The sequence below is a fragment of the Silurus aristotelis genome (genome assembly GCF_946808225.1).
Source record: "Silurus aristotelis genome assembly, chromosome: 9".
Classification (NCBI taxonomy): domain Eukaryota; kingdom Metazoa; phylum Chordata; class Actinopteri; order Siluriformes; family Siluridae; genus Silurus; species Silurus aristotelis.
The window spans coordinates 23801895-23822167 of record NC_139582.1 but is presented as its reverse complement, the minus strand read 5'-3'; the positions used below and the strand labels follow the sequence as shown (position 1 = coordinate 23822167).

Genomic DNA, 20273 nt, shown 5'->3' with positions numbered 1-20273 from the left:
AATCTTTGGAGGGAGTTAAACTCCGTGTTTCTCAGCTACAGGCCAGAAACCTGACTGATCTAGAGAGGATCTGTTTGGAGGAGTGGGCCAAAATCCCTCCTGCAGTGTGTGCAAACCTGGTAAAAAACTACAGGAAATGTTTGACCTCTGTAATTGCAAACAAAGGCTACTTTACCAAATATTAACATTGACTTTCTCAGGTGTTCAAATACTTATTTGCAGCTGTATCATACAAATAAATAGTTTAAAAATCATATATTGTGATTTCTGGATTTTTGTTTTTAGATTATGTCTCTCACAGTGGACATGTACCTATGATGACAATTTCAGACCCCTCCATGATTTCCAAGTGGGAGAACTTGCAAAATAGCAGGGTGTTCAAATACTTATTTTCCTCACTGTACATATATATATACACATACATATATATATACACATACATATACATATATATACACATACATATACATATATATACACATACATATACATATATATACACATACATATACATATATATATATATACACATACATATACATATATATATACACATACATATACATATATATATACACATACATATACATATATATATATATATATATATATATATATATATATATATATATATATATACACATACATATACACATACATATACTTATATATATACACACACACATACATATACATATACACATACATATACTTATATATATATATATACACATACATATACATATACACATACATATACTTATATATATATATATATATATATATATATATATATATATATATATACACATACATATACTTATATATACAGTGGGTACGGAAAGTATTCAGACCCCCTTAAATTTTTCACTCTTTGTTATATTGCAGCCATTTGCTAAAATCATTTAGGTTCATTCTTCTTCCTCATGAATGTACACATAGCACCCCATACTGACAAAAAAACACAGAATTGTTGACATTGTTGCAGATTCATTAAAAAAAAAAAACTGAAATATCACATGGTCCTAAGTATTCAGACCCTTTGCTCAGTATTTAGTAGAAGCTCCCTTTTGATCTAATACAGCCAGGAGTCTTTTTGGGAAAGATGCAACAAGTCTTTCACACCTGGATTTGGGGATCCCCTGCCATTCCTCCTTGCAGATCCTCTCCAGTTCTGTCAGGTTGGATGGTAAACGTTGGTGGACAACACATATGTATGTGTATATATATATGTATATGTATGTGTATATATATATATATGTATATATGTATATGTATGTGTATATATATATATATATATATATATATATATATATATACCCCTTCGGCATGGCAGGTGGATTCCTGACAGTTAACAAACATGTATGTACATTTTTATAGCATGCCTTCATCAAACAAATCGCAGCAACGTGTTGTGTAAAAAACCCTCCAAAAACACATGCATGCACATTCTCATTCATTAACGGACATCATGTACATAAAGAAATTTCAAGCACGTTAATATATTGCCGCCATATTGATTTTCGGTTATCTCGATCATCGGTTATCTCGATGCTTTTTGGCAACACCCTAGGACATCGACATAACCGGGTTCCACTGTGTGTGTGTGTGTATATATATATATATATATATATATATATATACACACACACACACACAGTGGAACCCGGTTATTTCAGGTCCGGTGCCTGTGGAGGCCTGGTCATCTGGCGCAGCACCCCATCACTCTCCTTCTTGGTCAAATAGCCCTTGATGCCTTCAGTGTGACTCTACAATTTTCATAGTCATGAAAATAAAAAAAACTCTTTGAATGAGAAGGTGTGTCCAAACTTTTGGTCTGTACTGTGTGTATATATATATATATATATATACACACAGTACAGACCAAAAGTTTGGACACACCTTCTCATTCAAAGAGTTTTTTTTATTTTCATGACTATGAAAATTGTAGAGTCACACTGAAGGCATCAAGGGCTATTTGACCAAGAAGGAGAGTGATGGGGTGCTGCGCCAGATGACCAGGCCTCCACAGGCACCGGACCTGAACCCAATCGAGATGGTTTAGGGGTGAGCTGGACCGCAGAGTGAAGGCAAAAGGGCCAACAAGTGCCAAGCATCTCTCGGGGAACTCCTTCAAGACAGTTGGAAGACCATTTCAGGTGACTACCTCTTTAAGCTCATCAAGAGAATGCCAAGAGTGTGCAAAGCAGTAATCAAAGCAAAAGGTGGCTACTTTGAAGAACCTAGAATATGACATTTTTCAGTTGTTTCACACTTTTTTGTTATGTATATAATTCCATATATAATTCCACATGTGTTAATTCATAGTTTTGATGCCTTCAGTGTGAATCTACAATTTTCATAGTCATGAAAATAAAGGAAACTCTTTGAATGAGAAGGTGTGTCCAAACTTTTGGTCTGTACTGTGTGTGTGTGTGTGTAATAAATTATATATATATATATATATATATATATATATATATATATATATATATATATATATATATATATATATATAAATTTTTTTCTTGTCATCACGTCTGCTTTACACGCAGAAGTTCCTGGGTTCGAGCCCCAGTGGAGCCATGCCCTTGGCCCTTTTCTTCTTATTTTGGAATACTTTTTCTCCATTTATGTTACAAGCACAATGCAGAAACATGCAAAACTTTTTATTTATTTCCAGGATTGAGTAACAATTTGTGAGTAATATATAAACCTAATTCTTGTTTACAACCTGCATGGTCCCACTGGGATTTAAACCCAAGACCTTAAGTGTGTAAAGCAGATGTGATTTTTGTTATTTTATTTTAAATATTCTTCAAGCACTATTTATCAACATTTAATTAGGAGATTTTATTCTTGTTTTTAAATGTTTTTTATTCTGTAAACTACTCAAAATTATAAAGCATCATCAGTGGTTGCTTTGAATCAAAATATAGTAAATATATTCTCCCGGTAAATTAACATGTCTGCAGATTTGTTTTATGGCCATCGCTTCTTAATTTTGCCGTTTCTATTCGGAAAAATAAAATTTTTCCATCGGTTTGGTGTGAAATCTAGCAGTAAATCTTATAGTAGATACCATGAGCCCTATCGACCGTTGCTATGGTGAAGACACCATCTAAAACTCATTGCGGACCCGCCGCCGATTCTCTTTTAATAATATCGTCATCTTTTCTCAACACAACACCAAATTGTGCTTTATATTTCAACTATACGAAGTTATGACCATCAGTTTTAACTGTTTTTGTTTTGAGTGTGAGGAAAAGTTTTTTTTTGTGGGATTAGTTGTGGATTATTGAATGCAAATGTATCAAGATGAAAGAACTTTTAACTATAAAATCCAATTCTTTACTTTTTCGTAATTATAATAATCAATATCACATTTATTTCTTTGGAATGTGAATATGCAAAGGATTTTTGGAAAGAAATGTTTTGGATTGTTTTCTCTGTTTACAAAAAAATTTGAAAGATGGATAGAAATATAATTAGTGAGATAGATTAACAGAGTTTGTGAGAAATAGACAGAAAATTATACGGAGAGAAAATTATAAAGAGAGAGAGAGAGAGAGAGAGAGAGAGAGAGAGAGAGAGAGAGAGAGAGAGAGAGAGAGAGAGAGAGAGAGAGACATGGTGGCTCTTAAGAGTGTCTATAAATCAGGTGTAGTTGGATTTGGACAGGTGACTCGTTTGACAGGATCTGCAGGTATTATTACTGTTAGCCCACAGGGTACCGGTGAATATTGGGCTACTGTTGGCGGAAGGAGGAGAAGGAGAGAAGAAAGACGTCTACAGAGACATCAGAGAAAGGAGAAGTGAAGAAAAGGTTTGGGTGGGTTCTTTAAATGTTGGTACTATAACTGGTAAAGAGAGAGAGATAGATGATATGATGGAGATGAGAAAGGTAGATATGTTGTGTGTTTAGGAGATTAAGTGGAAAGGGAGTAAGACCAGGAACATTGGAGGTGTTTAAACTGTTCTATCATGGTGTGGATGGAAAGAGAAATGGTGTAGGGGTGATTCTGAAGGAAAAGTACAGTAAAAGTGTAGTGGAGGTGAAGAAAGTTTCTGATAGGGTGATGAAGGTGAAACTGGAAGTTGAAGGGGTGATGATAAATGTAATCAGTGCTTATGTGTAGCTAGACAGCATCGGATGGTGTTCTGTAGGATGGTTTTGGAGGTGAAGAATAAGAGGAGGAGAGTGAGGAAAGAAAAAAATATAAGATGGTGGAAACTACAGGAGGAAGACTGTAGTATGAGATTCTGGGAAGAGGTCAGACAGGCGCTCAGGGGTGAAGAGGTGCTGGATGATTGGGCAACTACTGAGGTACTTGGTGTAACATCTGGAAAGAGAAGCAAAGAAAAGAGTAACAAAGGAAAGAAATGTTGTGGTGGAATGAGGAAGTGCAAAAAAGCATACGGAGAAAGAGGTTGGAGAAACAAGATTTGGATAGACAAAGAGATAAACAAAGTAGGCAGGAGTACAAGAAGATAAAGCAGCAGGTGAAGAAAGATGTGGTGAAAGCCAAGGAAAAGGTATATGAGGAGCTGTATGAGAAGTTGGACACATAAGAAAGAAGAAAAGGATTTGTATCGATTGGCCAGGCAAAAGGACTGAGCTGGGAAGGATGTGCTGCAAGTTAGAGCAATAAAGGATGAAGATGGAAATATGTTGACTAGTGAGGAGAGTGTGTTGAGAAGATGGAGGGAGTATTTTAAGCAGCTGATAAATGAGGAAAATAAGAGAGAGAGAAGGTTGGATGATGTGGAGATGAGAAAGCAGGAAGTGGATAGGATTAGTAAGGAGGAAGTGAGAGCAGCGATTAAGAGGATGAAGAGTGGAAAGTCGGTAGGACCAGATGACATGGAGATGTTTAGGAGAGATTTCAGTGGAATTTTTAACAAAATTGTTTAACAGGATTTTGGAAGGTGAGAGAATGCCTGAGGAATGGAGAAGGAGTGTGCTGGTACTGATCTTTAAGAATAAGAGAGATGTGCAGACCTGCAGTAACTACAGGGAAATAAAGTTGATCAGTCACAACATGAAGTTATGGGAAAGAGTGTTGGAAGCCAGGCTGAGTGAAGAGGTGACCATCTGTGAGCAACAGAATAATTTTATGCCCAGGAAGAGCACCACAGATGCAATATTTGCTTGAATAGAATAGAATGTTGATGGAGAAGTATAGAGAAGGTCAGAAGCAGTTGCATTGTGAGTTTGTGGATTGTAGAGGACATAGTAGTATGGAGACGAATGATCTCCTAATGGTAGCAGCCGAAAAAAGAAGAAGAAGAAGAAGAAGAGGAAAAAGTAGTAATGTTAGTTGTATTGTTATTACTGACACATTCAGGGGTGTAGCCATCATCTCAAAAGTGAGAGGAACAGAAGTGTCAAATGTGATAATAATAAAAAAAAAAATGGGTATTATTGACAGGGTTTATTTTCTCTTACTTCTTTTAGACTGGGCCTTGAAAACATGAACACAGGAATTTACATTGGTAAATGACCCCCAAATCCCCCAGGTATTCTACACCAGATCAAATGACCCCTGACCCACACAATAATGCAGTGCTGCACACTAAGTTACCTTTCATCTGATAAAACTTAAACTCACTCATCTATGCAGAATTGTTGTAATTCAGCCACATTGGAGGGTTTTTGAGCGTGAAACTTCTTTTGAAGGTCATGTCACAGCATCTCAATAGGATTCAGGTCAGGACTTTGACTAGGCCATTTCAAAGTCATGTCATGTCATTTCCCTCGTAAGGGACCCATTTCAAAGTCTTCATTTAATTTTTCTTCAGCCATTTAGAGGTGGACTTGCTGGTGTGTTTTGGATCATTGTCCTGCTGCAGAACCCATGTTCACTTCAGCTCGAGGTCCTGAACAGATGGCCAGACATTCTCCTTTAGGATTTTTTTGGTAAACAGCAGAATTCATGGTTCCATTTATCACAGCAAGTCTTCCAGGTCTTGAAGCAGCAAAACAGCCCCATCACACTACCACCACCATATTTCACTGTTGGTATGATGCTCTTTTTCTCAGATGAGGTGTTACTTTTACACCAGATGTAATTGGACATTTCTTAAAAGTTAAACTTTTGTCTCATCAGTCAACAGAGTATTTTTCCAAAAGTCTTGGGGATCAAGATGTTTTCTGGCAAAACTGAGACAAGCCTTTGTTATTTTTCTCTGCCATGTAGACCATTTTTGCCAGGTCTCTTTCTCATGGTGGAGTCATGAACACTGACCTTAACTGAGGCAAGTGAGGCTGCAGTTCTTTTGATGTTATTGTGGGTCTTTTGTGACCTCTTGGATGAGTCGTTGCTGTGCTCTTGGGGTAATTTTGGTCGGCCGGCCACTCCTGGGAAGGTTCTCCACTGTTCCATGTTTTTGCCATGTATGAATAATTTCTCTTACTGTGGTTCACTGGAGTCCCAACTTTAGAAATGGCTTTATAACCTTTTCAGACTGATAGATCTCCATTACTTTCTTTTTCATTTGTTTCTGAATTTCTTTGGATCTCAGTATGACCTCTAGATTTTGAAGATCTTTTGGTTAATTTCACTTTGTCAGGCAGATCCTATTTAAGAGATTTCTTGATTGTGAACACGTGTGGCAGTAATCAGCCCTGTGTGTGGTGAGAGAAATTGAACTCAGGTGTGATAAACCACAGTTTTAACAGGGAGGCAAAGACTTTTTCACACAGAGCCATGTAGATTTGGATTTTGTTTCCCCTCAATAATAAAAACCTTCATTTAAAATCTGCATGTCGTGTTCACTTGTGTTATCTTTTACTAATATTTAAATTAGTTTGATGATCTAAAACATTAAAGTGTGACAAACATGCAAATAAATATACACAGTGGTGTGAAAAAGTTTTTGCCCCCTCCTGATTTCATACTACTACAAAAGTATGTACTTTATATACAATGCTATTTTTTTTCTTTCTTTGTCTTCCAACAGCCATTTAGTTGAATCTTCTGTGGAGAAGTGGGTTCCACACACCAGCCATCAACCAGAAAAGAGGTTCAAGCACTCTCCAAACTCAGCACCTGTTTCAGCTCTACAACTAAGAGTGAGAGACAGAAAACCCCAGTCTTCACTGGTTGTATCCCCTAACACACCTAAAGAGAGATGGAATCAAAATTTTACACCCCAGCCAGTCTGTAGACAATCTGTCATAGCACTTGTTGATGAGAAGATGTTGGGAACGGGCTACAAACAGTTAGTTGTTGACTTCTACACAAGTCCAGCACTGTTTAGAGAGCCCTTAAAAAAAATAACATCTGGGCATGTGAGAAAATTTAGTCCACAAACCCTCAAACCATCACCAACAAGCTTCTGAAAACAGCTCCTCGAGGCCTCATCACTGGCTGAGAGAAGAGGATGTGCTGTTTGTAGAATGGAAGGACAAAAGGAAGGTCCAGATGTGCTTCATCATTCACAGAGGCACTGAAGAAAGCATTGTGCTACTTTTATTTTCATTACTTTCTTCTTCTACTGTTTCGCTAATATTCAAATACCAGTCTTATCCTTATTGTGTAAATTTTATTATTCCCAGTACATTTGGTTCAGGCTGCTTTTCCTCCGACAGACCGGTGAGAAAAGGACTACACACAGTCTCAGAATAATGTTTATAGGAATCTCGTTTTTATTGTATTTTCTTCAAAGTTGAAATATAAACTCATTAGACATTTGACTTTTAACCCGTCACTATTCTGGATTGTTTCAGGACCGAATTCATGTATTTATATATATAAAAAAAATGTTTTATGACCTACACATTTTTTTTCTAAGGAACTTCAGCATCTATGGATGATGTAAAGCCCAATGTGTGTTCTTTCAAAAGAGATGTAAATTGTGTATGTAGCACACTGTTGTCAGGAACTCTTACCATTGAAAGTCAGGAAGGTCATTTTCAGCTGTGAGGCCCAGAAGTGGGGCTGAAACCGAGCAGGGTTCATTAAACCGGGTTAATTTTCATATAAGTAACAGTATTTAGTTTAGTAAACTTAAGTTCATTTAAAGGAGAATTCAGTGCTGTTTAGTTCAATTAAGTCTTCATTTAATCCAAAACTATTTGATTCATTAAGTTCAATTATCCTCAAATTAAGATTTTTACATTCAATAAAAACAAATCATCCAGTTTATTCCAGCTCATAAATCCTATAAAACATGCAGCATTAAACATGAACTTCCAGCAGATGAACATCTCATAATACTGCCTGGAAGTGAGAAATGTACAGGTTGTTTTTACTCCATACACATGAACTTACTTTGATCAGAAACACAATCATACTCCAAATCAATTAATCAATAAAGTCAATAAAAGAATCCCAAACTGCTGTGTGTCTTGTCCTCGCTATTGATGACATCATTAGAGCTCCACTACTTCTAATTACCTGCTGTGACAGTGAGCTCAGTCACAGACGTACGTAAAATCCATGAGGAACTGGAGAAAACTGTAGAATGTGATAGAGATAGCTGGAAGAGAGAACAATAACAACTGGAGGAACATGTTGCTCAGCTTGAGGCCACTTTGGATCAGACCTCCATGGAGCTCCAGTCTTCCCTAAAAATCCATGAGGAACTGGAAAAAACTGTAGAATGTAAGAGAGAGAGCTGGACGAGAAAGAAAAAGAAAGTGGAGGAACATGTTGCTCAGCCTGAGGTCAATTTGGAAGAAAAATAATTTGACATAAACTGAAGTTGAGGTATTTTCTTGCAGCTTTAGTGCTTTGTTCATTTTGAGCTCTGAAAGCAATATAGCTGACAGTTAATGTGGGGCAGAACCTGATTCACTTAAACATCTGTACTTCATAATTAATCGCATGGATTGGCACAAGAAAGTGGATGATCTTTCAGCAGTCATTCTGACAGGGTTAACACTGGATTTGTGTGTGTGTGTGTGTGTGTGTGTGTGTGTGTGTGTGTGTGTGTGTGTGTGTGTGTGTGTGTGTATTGGTTCCCCACTGCAAAGTGCAAGGTAAATGCAATGATGTAAAGTGTTTGAGAAAAATTTACTTTGTTACTGTACTTGAGTAACTATAAGTGACTTCCTGTCTGATGTACTGTTCTGTATTGGTCCTGTTTACTTCAATAGTAAGGAATGTAGACCTGGGATCCTGATTTATGGTCTTTTATTACCAATAACGCAGTGGTTTTTAATCTTTTTTAAATCATGACTCATTGTTTACATAAAGAAAGCACAGTGCATGTAGGGGTACGGCCTCAGGAGCCCTGCAGTAAGTGTGCTGTTTGCATGTGATTGATGAATGTGCAGGTAGAAATTCAAATGAAACTGCATTCAATCTGGTTGATTATCAAGCAAGTTATTTTTTTAACTAAGTTTAAGTCTAAATATCTAAATTTTATCTAAATTTAAGTTCCAGTTATAGGATAACTTGCAATTTTGTAAATTCCAACTGTATTTTCATTAATTCCTGTACCTAAATATTCCTGATAATTCATATGGGAAGCTTCCAGTCTTGTAAATTCCTACAACCACATTCCTAGGAAATACATGAGCTGTTCCTTGGTCTTGGGCACAGGGATATTTTGCCTGCCTTTTTTTTTTCTTTTAAGTTTTACATTGTTCTGATATCAGATGCCCCAAGAAATTGCAGTTTAGACACAGAAGCTTTGTGTATGTGAGGATCCTCTATAATTATTTGAAGAAAGAGTCTGGTGTCATTATGCCATGGCTTGGGAAGTCGGGATGTTGTTAATAAATGTGAACTGATTTAATGTCATACAGTGTGTCTGTGTTCTACATTACAGTGGGGTCTGAGGTTCGGTTCCCAGCGTGTTGTTTCCTTACATTTTTTTATCCAGGGCCCAAAATCTTTCCACTGATCTCACACATTTAAAAAGTGATCTATTCAGAGCTGAACATCTCACCATGAATGGTGAACAATCTCTCGCATGTTTGTGAGTTTTACTTAGAATCTACTTAGACTTCACTTCTATGTTCATTCCAACCTCCTTTATGTCGTCAGTCTGATTAGAGAGCAAACAGGGTGTAAGTGATTCTTCACTGCAAGAAAGAAAAGAAGTTTGCAAATGCTGTTAAATCGGTGGGGCAACCATCCAGGTCTGGATTTGTTTTAACACACTAGAAATAGTGAGTTCTGTCCCGTCCCTACCTGTGTTTTTCTTGTTCTGACTTCTGCTTCGAATTCCTACATGTTCTATGAAAACAAATTTACAGTCCTTTTCTTATTCTTCTTTGTCTTCTATTTGTTTCAGTATTTCTTTGACATACAACATACAATACAATACAATACAATACAATGCTATACAATACAGGTGTAAACCTACCTGTCATGATGAGTGTATTTGTAAATTATCCTCTAGGTGGCAGTAATGGCACACTTACCGGTAAGCTGTAGAAGAGCTCATGTAGAAGTGATGATGTTACAGTGCAGTTGTTGCATGTGCAGACCTGTGATGGAGTAAAAGAGATGTTCCTTACTAAGAGTTTTCTACACTGAAGTAAGGAACATACAGAGAGAGAAGACAATTGTGTCTTGTTTTTGGTGATGTATTTTATCTAAACAGTGTATTTTCAGTCTGTGGTAACGTTTTTTTTTTTCCCGCAGACTTTCCTGATGCACCCAAACTGATTATGATGATGGTGACAGCATGGTCAAGTGTTTTGTCCCATGACGGCACTTTGACGTAGCTTCTTGTGTTTGACTTGTTTGCCACAAGTTCTGTGTTTGTATTTCTCTCTGCGTTTTCAAACAAACTTTACTATTTATCTCTCCTTTTTTTCCTCTTTTAATAATCCTAAATTGTTTTTTGTCTTCCTGACTTGTGCCTGTAGTTAGTTAACTCGACAATCACTAGTGTTGACTATATTCATTCCCTCTCACTTTATCACATCTCTGTATCTTAACTTTATCTGTTATTATAAGCACTATGCCGGCTGTGTGTCTGCCTTTGAGCACAGGTGAGGACTCGTTCGAGTTGCAAATGGTGGAGTTTGCGGTGGAGGCTTTGGAGAAACAGGCAAAGCATGCCCAGCTGTGAGAGCGGAAAGCGGCGCTGGAAACATCCCGGGCGGACGCTCACTCCTCCCAGGTAAATTCCTGGGTTGAATCTAACGCTCCCAGCACCTCAACTCCGCGTGTTTCTCTGCCCAGGCCCAGCGCACCTACAACGCGGCCCGCCCAGGTATCGTTTACTCCGGCACCGGTGCACCACGGACCCTGGATGCTGCAGCAGCGGAAGACACGAGCCAAGCCCCGGTCGAGGACGTCTCCCCCACCACCACCACCGGCCTTCGAGATCTCGACCGAGTACCGCTTCGCCCCTCTCCGCGAGACGGAACGTCATACTGTGATTCTTGGAGATTCCATCGTCCGGCATGTCCGCGCTACCGGAGACAAAGGTAAGGTGCACACTCGCTGTTTTCCTGGTGCTCATGTTCTCGATGTCGCTGCGCAGGTACCCGCGATCCTGAACGAGAACTTCACAGCGGTTGTTCTTCACGCTGGAAGGAACGACACTAGGCTGAGGCAAACGGAGATCTTAAAGAGGGATTTCAGGATCCTGGTGGAGACGGTACGCAGCACATCACCCACAACGAGGATCATAGTGTCAGGACCTCTTCCCACTTACCAGCGAGGGGCTGAGAAGTTTAGTAGACTCTTTGCACTAAATGAATGGTTACGAGAGCACAAACTTCTCTTTATTAATAACTGGAACTGTTTCTGGGAGCGTACGAGGTTCTTCCACCCTGATGGCCTGCACCCCAGCAGAGTTGGAGCAGCAGTGCTATCAGATAACATCTCTAGGATACTTCACATCATTTGACTGGTAAGACATCAGGAAATGAGAACTATAAGAACATTTATACAACAAACCAAATAGTTTATAGAAACCGTATCTATTCCTCGTGTAGTAAAACCAAGAATTAAATACACAAGATCCAGAAATAATCTTATTGCAGTTAAAAATGAAAAATGCCAGATAAGCAAACACCAAAACATTCTAAAGTTTGGTCTTTTAAACATTAGATCACTTGCACCCAAAGCTACAGACAGGCGCTAAAAGCTGCTAGAGCTGAACACCTGAGCAAACTCATAGAAAACAACAAAAACAATCCCAGGTTCCTTTTTAGTACAGTAGCTAAATTAACTACAAATCAGGTATCTGGACATTATGTTCCATCACAGTTTAGTAGTGAGGACTTTATACATTTCTTCACTGAATAAATATATAACATTAGAAAAACAATTGTGGCTCTGACAGCATCTCCTGACACAATCTCACCTACAACTCCACAACTACACTGTTTTACATGTACAGGACAGGAAGAGCTGTATAATGTTATTACCAAAGCTAAATCAACAACATGTCAGTTAGATCCCATTCCAACTCATCTATTGAAGGAAGTGTTACATACAGCTGGTGAGCCTCTTCTCAATATTATTAACTCCTCACTATCTTTAGGTCACGACCCTAAATCCCTCAAGTTAGCAGTTATTAAGCCCCTCATTAAGAAACCTAATTTGATCCAAATACGATATCGAATTGTTCCACCTGCTTTACTTCACTCCTACTGCTGTAGCGCCCTCTACCTTCACCCCCACCATTATACAGCCTGCACGTTTTTGTAATTTAAAAAGACCTTTATATGTCATTATCATCATTATGATTAAGTTCATAATATACAATGTGTCTTTAAACCTGGTAGTCAAAGTCCATCTCCTTCAGCCAGTGATTCGTCTGCATCCAGTCCTTCATTTGCATCCAGTCCTTCATCTGCATCCAGTCCTTCATCTGCATTCAGTCCTTCATCTCCATCTAGTCCTTCATCTGCATCCAGTCCTGCTATTTCTTTCAGTTCTGCTCCTTTTATCATTTCTTGGTGTTGTTTTGAGCGACTCATTTTACTGTTAATTTTTTATGGATTTACTACTATTATAATCTATAGTTATTTATGATTAGGTTGTTGTTTTAATCCCAATTAGGGACTTTTTTTATCATTGTACTTGATTATATCTATTGTTAAATAACCTTTATTAATATATACATAGTTTTGTAATATTTGTATTTTTGTGTGTTTTGCCTGCTGAACCCATTATCATCTTCATTATTTTTATTATTATTATTATTATTATTATTATTATTATTATTAATATTTTTAAGTAGAATATAAATAAACAGAAATACAAAACATGTCCCATATAATAAACTTTTGTTAAAAGTGTTAAAGGTTAAATAAGTGCATTAAGAAAATAAATATACATCCATTTTATGCCCCTTTATTGGAAAAATTTGTCAAAGTGGGATTCAAACCGGCATCATTCACATCTCCCTGGGAAGCAGATAAAAAGGCAGTTTGCTATCAAATATATACATCAATCTGGAACAAACCATAACAAATGTCCATCATCTTTCCATTTCCTTTCTTTTTCTTTCATTTTAATTTTTTTTCTCTTTTTCCTCTTTTCCCTTCTTCTCCTTCTTTTTCCCTCTTCCCACCCCTTAACAGACTATTGATCCCCAGCTTCACACAGCTCACATCCTCAACTCTCAGTCCCACACTGCCCTCTAGCGGCACTATCAGGACATGCTTTATGCTCCATTCTGTACTAATGACCACGTTCACTCCATCCGGATCTGCAGGAACTGGAACACCGGCGTTTCACTCAGTTACGCCTATGTCAACTTTAACCAGCGAGCCGATGGTAGTTAAATCCTCATTAAACTCCAATACACTATTTCTGCATCTATACCAGTTTATTGTCTACTTAATACTCCAGGAGTAATTTCTGTATTATTTTACTACTTTATTACGTAAATATGGTCAGGTTTTGTGCCTTAAATAAAATTTGAGAGTGTTTTCTCCTCACCCATCTTTCCCCAGTCTTTTTTACTGAAATAAATGACCTGTAATGAATTTTGTTTCCTCAGCTGAGCGAGCGTTGGCAACACTTAATTATGAGCTCCTTATGGGAAACCCTATGAGAGTCATGTGGTCTCAGAGGGATTCCACCATGAGGAAAAGTGGCATCGGGAACTTGTTCATCAAGAACTTGGACCTGGAGAAGATTGACAGCATGGCCCTTTTTGACCTGTTTTCAGTCTTTGGGAAGATCCTGTCATGCAGGGTTTGTGCTTTAAACTGTTTGGATCTGAATAACATCTGTATAGCATGATTAGCATGTTTTCTAATAACGTCCTGTAATAGATCTGTTTGATATGAATTGTGTGTTGACATGACGTGTCTCTCCTGAAGGTTGTCCATTACAAGACGGGGAAAAAGGATATGGATACGTCCAATTTGAGTCTCCAGAAGCGCCGAATTTGGCAAAAGAGAAACTCAATGGCAAACTTCTTAACGGCCATAAAGTGTAAGCTATTAATATAAAGTGTGAGTTTGGTCATATGAGGGGATTTCAGTCAGCATCAGGGGGTAATTTTTCTGGTGTCGGCATAAAGACTAACAGCAGTGTGTAAGAGCAGTGTCTCTGTTGTGTTACAGCTCCATCCAACACTTTAAGTCTCGTAAGGAGTGCGAGACTGAGAGGAACCACCACACCCAGGTCTTCATTAACAAGCAGAAGACCTTACTGAGACCAGAACACCAGGATAATCCTGTCCATCATAATGTGCAGGTGAAGACTGTACCCTAAACATCTACCACCCCGTGCTGTCCACATTAAAATGAGTTGATGCTGAAGTTCAATATTACAGTTAAAAGGATTACTGGCTGAAAAGGTTAAAGACCCTCCTCTAGCTGGTTCCCTCAAAAGCCTCCTGCTAGCAGTGATGATGATCTGATAAAAACAAAATGAAATGAAGTGTTAACAGCTGTGTGTGTCTTTGTGTTACAGACTCAGAATATGACTCCCTTCACACCAAGCCAGAAGGTAGAGCCAAATAAAAGAAATGCCCCAGCAGTAAACACAGTTCCTGCTGTAGAAGAGCTTACAACTGTGGATGAGAAACCAGCTCCACCTCAAGTTCCAGCTGTAGAACAGAGTCCAGCTCCACCTCATGTTCCAGCTGAGGAACAGAGTCCAGCTCTACCTCAAGTTCCAGCTGAGGAACAGAGTCCAGCTCTACCTCAAGTTCCAGCTATAGAACAGAGTCCAGCTCCACCTCATGTTCCAGCTGTAGAACAGAGTCCAGCTCCACCCCATGTTCCAGCTGTAGAACAGAGTCCAGCTCTACCTCATGTTCCAGCTGTAGAACAGAGTCCAGCTCTACCTCATGTTCCAGCTGTGCAGGATGTATCCATGGCTGCAGCACCTCAGAAGCGCTTAACTATTTACATGTTGGAGTCTGCAGATTTTGAAATGCAGAACCAGATGGCACGTAAGTGTTACACTCACATACACACACACACACACACACACACACACAAGCAGTTTCAGTAACTCTCTCTCTCTCTCGGTCTCTCTCTCTCTCTCTCTCTGTGCAGATGATCACCTGTTGCCTCTGGTAGAGAAAATCCACCTGGTTGAAGCGAATAAAATTTCATGGATGCTGATTGGGAGTGAAAACTGTTTTGAATTAATAAACATGATTTCTGATCCTGATCTTCTGCGAGCAAAAGTGAGCAAACACACACACACACACACACACACACACACACACACACACACACACACACACACACACACACAGTAATATTATATTTAGGAATGATTTGTAATAAGTGGTTGTAGTAACGAGTGTATTATTATGTTAAATAATATTATATTAATATGATGATTTAGTTTTGGTCATGTGGAAACAAAACCCCACCCACCAACTCCTCATTTACATCTATTCATAATCACACACATCACTCCTCTATTTACTCTTTATATGCATGTGACACACGTGTGATAGAAGTGTATATGTGTGTGTTTGTGTGCAGGTGGATGAAATGAACATGATCCTAAAAACAGGAGAAGCAGGAGTCAAGTTGGTGAGTATCCACACACACACACACACACACACACACACACACACACACACACACACACACACACACAAACATACTCACACACACACACACACACACACACACACACACACACACGTATGATGTGTAGACTAAAACTCCTCTGCATTTTTCTTTTAGGAAACAAAGATGCATCTTGGCACAAAGAAAAAGAGGAAGAACAAGAAGAAAAAAATATATTTATAATAATAATAATAATAATAATAATAATAATAATAATAATAATTTTTTAAATATATTACTTTTTTTTCTTTCTTTATTAATATATTATTTAGGATAATAAATAAAGACAATCCTCAATGTAAATGTTTTTGAGTGTTTTGAATCGTGATTATTATACATTTTATAAGAACTTTAACTTGTCAAGTGATTGTGATACACATGCATGAAAGAACATTTTAATAAATATTTTCCTGAAACCAGCAACAAATTAACATCACACTTTTAAAACTTTATTCAAACATATTTATAAATATCAAAGCTTTTAATGTAGCAATATTTTTCAAACTACAATAGCTCTTTTTTAGCCAGTGACATACAGTACAGTATTATAGCCTGATTATTTTAATTTATTTTATACATTTATAAGAGATTTTATACAAATAGTTTGTAATTCTTCTTTCTAATTTTATTCTGCAGTTCCTACTGCTGTAACTGTATAATAAAGGCATTTAAAACACTATAAATATATAAACCAATAAATAAAAAGTGTCAACGTCCAGCTGGTTCAGCATCTCCATCATGAATTCCACTGATGCTTCATCTGCTTTAGAGCCACGTGAGCTCCATCCACCAACACTACACAAATGTGGAGCTCACTGCCAAGTACCGTTTCATTTCACTAATTCTCCAGGGCAGACCCCCGAGTAGATGTCAGAGCGGTAGAATCAAATCTGCCCTTCCCAAGTGATGTTATTGGAGTAAACATGAATAAACCTCTACCTTTTCCCAAATCATCCCCTTAATCCTTTTTTAAAGAAAGAACAGTATGTACAAATAAAATCCACCCTCCTATAAAATCTACAGCTTTAAACCCAGCTTGTAATCTCACTGAACTGAAGTGAACTGAACTCACTGAACTGATGAATATATATATATATATATATATATATATATATATATATATATATATATATATATATATATATATATATATATATATATATATATAATTAGAATAATAATAATGATGATGATAATGGGTTCAGCAGGTTCACTGAATAATTCACGAGTCACTGTTCTATGTACAATAAAACATTTTAATGACTGAAAATGCTACAAAAATGTCAAACGATAAAATATAATTGATTCAAACACACAAAGGTACAAATACAAATACAAAACAATAGATACAAATAGCAGTAAATCCACAAAAGTAAAATCATAACACAACTATATAATATTAGCAAAAATATTTATAAACAGTAAAATGACCAAGTCTCTGAGTGGCTTAAAATACCGAAAATAAATAACTGGAAGAAACAGCAGGTTTGGCTGCAGATGAAGGACTGGATGCAGATGAAGGACTGGATGCAGATGGACTGGATGTAGATGAAGGACTGGATGCAGATGAAGGACTGAATGCAGATGAAGGACTGGATGCAGATGAAGGACTGAATGCAGATAAAGGACCGGATGCAGATGAAGGACTGATGAAGAACTGAATGCAGATAAAGGACTGGATGTAGATGAAGGACTGGATGCAGATGAATCACTGGCTGAAGGAGATGGACTTTGACTACCAGGCTGTAAAGGCACATATTGTAAATTATTAACTTAAGAATAATAATGATGATGATAATGACATATGAAGGTCTTTTTCAATTACATGAATCTGCATTGGTACATTTACATTAGGTTTGGCTGCTGAATTGTTGCTGAAGGATCCAGCAAACTGTGACTTTGTAAACTAAAAAAGAGGCGACAGAACAGACTGACATTCATGTAAAATCATATGTGTGCTGGAAAAGTAAAGATCTAATTTCCCTTTTGAAGAAAACACAAAATCTTCTATCCAATAAAAGACAATATGACTCTAAAATATAAAAATAAAGAATGAGCATTGATAATGTAAGTGCAGGCTGTATAATGGTGGGGGTGGAGGTAGGGGGCGCTACAGCAGTAGGAGTGGAGTAAAGTAGGTGGAACACTTGCAGCAGGTGGAACATTTACGACCTGGTAAAAGAACAATAAAGAGTGTGGAACACAGGTTTTATTTACCTTTTAGTCTTGATATTTTTTACAGATCTAAATAAGAAGAAACATTAAAAATCTAACATTCACACATTAACATGTTTAATCCACAATTATCTCTGTACACTAGTGAAAGACTGAGGGCAGAAGTGTGAAGTGATATAAAGATCATGAGCTCTTCTACAGCTTACTGGTAAGTGTGCCATTGCTGCCACCTAGCGGATAATTAACAAATAAACTCTCAAATACAGGTAGATTCACACCTGTATTGTATTGTATTGTATTGTATTGTATTGTATTGTATTGTATGCTCAAAGAAACACTGAAACAAATAGAAGACAGTAAAAGAAAAAGGGGGAAAAGAAAATTACTGTAAATTGGTTTTCATATAACATGTAGGAATTTGAAGCAGAAGGCAGAACAAGAAAAACACAGGTAGGAACCGAACCTCAGACCCCACTGTAATGTAGAACACAGACACACTGTATGACAATAAATTAGTTCACATTTATTAACAACATCCCGACTTCCCAAGCCATGGCATAATGACACCAGACTCTTTCTCCAAATAATTATAGAGGATCCTCACATACACAAAGCTTCTGTGTCTAAACTGCAATTTGTACAACAGGTAAAATTCTTGAACAATGAACAATGTAAAACTTAAAAAAATTAAATAAAAAAAAAAGGCAGGCAAAATATCCCTGTGCCCAAAACTAAGGAACAGCTCATGTATTTCCTAGTCATGTGGTTGCAGGAATTTTCAAGACTGGAAACTTTCCATGGAAATTATCAGGAATATTAAGGTATTAACAGGAATTAATGGAAATAAAGTTGGAATTTACAAAATTGCAAGTTATCCTATAACAGGGAACTTAAATGTAGTTAAAAAAAATAACTTGCTTGATAATCAACCAGATTGACTGCAGTTTCAGTTGAATTTCTACCTGTACATTCATCAGTCACATGCAAACAGCACACTTACTGCAGGGCTCCTGAGGCCGTACCCCTACATGCACTGTGTTTTCCTTATGTAAACAATGAGTCATGATTTTAAATAGATTAAAAACCAATGCGTTATTGGTAATAAAAGACAAATAATCAGGATCTCAGGTCTACATTCCTTACAATTGAAGTAAACAGGACCAATACAGAACAGTTCATCAGACAGGAAGTCACTTATAGTTACTCAAGTACAGTAATGAAGTACATTTACTCAAACACTTTACATCACACACACACACACACACACACACACACACACACACACACACACACACACACACACACACACTCTTGTGACCAACACCAATGTTTCAGATTATTAAATTAGAACACTGATACACACATGAGCACACAGTATTAATCTGTGCTTTACAGTGGACTGCTGTTACCCACACACACACACACACACACACACACACACGCTCAACTCTGCTCTGTCTTTCTCCTTTTTCTCCTCATCACCAGTCATTAAAACAGAGCACACTAATTAGTCCCATTAGCCACAGATCTGCTTCTCACCGCTCATTTCCCCCCGGCTCCACCCTCCATTCACCAACCGCTGCTCGTGCACGCACCCGCTGCTCCAATCCATGCGATTAATTATGAAGTACAGATGTTTAAGTGAATCAGGTTCTGCCCCACATTAACTGTCAGCTATATTGCTTTCAAAACTCAAAATTAACAAAGCACTAAAGCTGCAAGAAAATACCTCAACTTCAGTTTCTGTCAAATACCTTCTCTTTAAGCACATCAAACATCACTGAATTTACTAAAGTGGATTTCAGGATAGAAAATGAGGTGATTGAATGCTCTCTGTTATGAAGAGACATTAGACATTATTGGAATTAAAAAACCTTTATTAATTTAAATAAAACTTTAAATTAACATTCAATATAAAATGAAGATGGTGAAACAACATGCACACTAAAGTATATGATACGTTTGAATTTCACCATCTTTCTCTATTCCTGAATCATTGTCATCATCTCTTCAAGTTGCTTCAACAGATCCTCGAAGCTGTCCACGTCAAGGACTGGTACAGAATCCAGGATCTCTGTGCTGTTGTGGGGGTCTCCAGTATGATTCTGGGCTCCAGACTGGTTAAAAA

General features: G+C 37.5%; 2 protein-coding genes across 3 annotated transcripts in view; both read left to right on the top strand.

Moving 5' to 3' along the window:
• The window catches only part of LOC310731566 (uncharacterized protein), a gene marked incomplete at its 3' end in the record, with an annotated part of 271196 nt that extends 260571 nt beyond the window's left edge, over positions 1–10625 (top strand). Inside the window, exons 3-4 of the mRNA XM_083551224.1 lie at positions 6964–7162; positions 10602–10625. Coding sequence (XP_083407350.1) covers positions 6964–7162; positions 10602–10625 — 223 coding nt within the window. The remainder of the gene's footprint in view (positions 1–6963; positions 7163–10601) is intronic.
• Positions 10626–10961: 336 nt separating this feature from the next.
• Positions 10962–11823, top strand: LOC310731174 (uncharacterized protein). 2 transcript variants are annotated; one of them, XM_083550581.1, is made up of 3 exons: positions 10962–11085; positions 11148–11439; positions 11542–11823. In XM_083550581.1, the coding sequence occupies exons 1-3, from the start codon at positions 11021–11023 to the stop codon at positions 11818–11820; spliced, it is 636 nt and encodes a 211-aa protein (XP_083406707.1). In that variant the 5' UTR covers positions 10962–11020; the 3' UTR covers positions 11821–11823. The 2 variants fall into 2 exon arrangements, with proteins under 2 accessions (XP_083406707.1, XP_083406706.1); XM_083550580.1 differs by having other exon boundaries at positions 11148–11823.
• The last annotated feature ends 8450 nt before the right edge of the window (positions 11824–20273 follow it).

Bases quoted from the DNA above. Each gene is read 5' to 3' on its own strand.
- LOC310731174 (XM_083550580.1), top strand. From the start codon at position 11,021: ATGCCCAGCTGTGAGAGCGGAAAGCGGCGCTGGAAACATCCCGGGCGG. The intron at 11,086-11,147 runs GTAAATTCCTGG...TTCTCTGCCCAG, and splicing joins CGGACGCTCACTCCTCCCAG to GCCCAGCGCACCTACAACGC.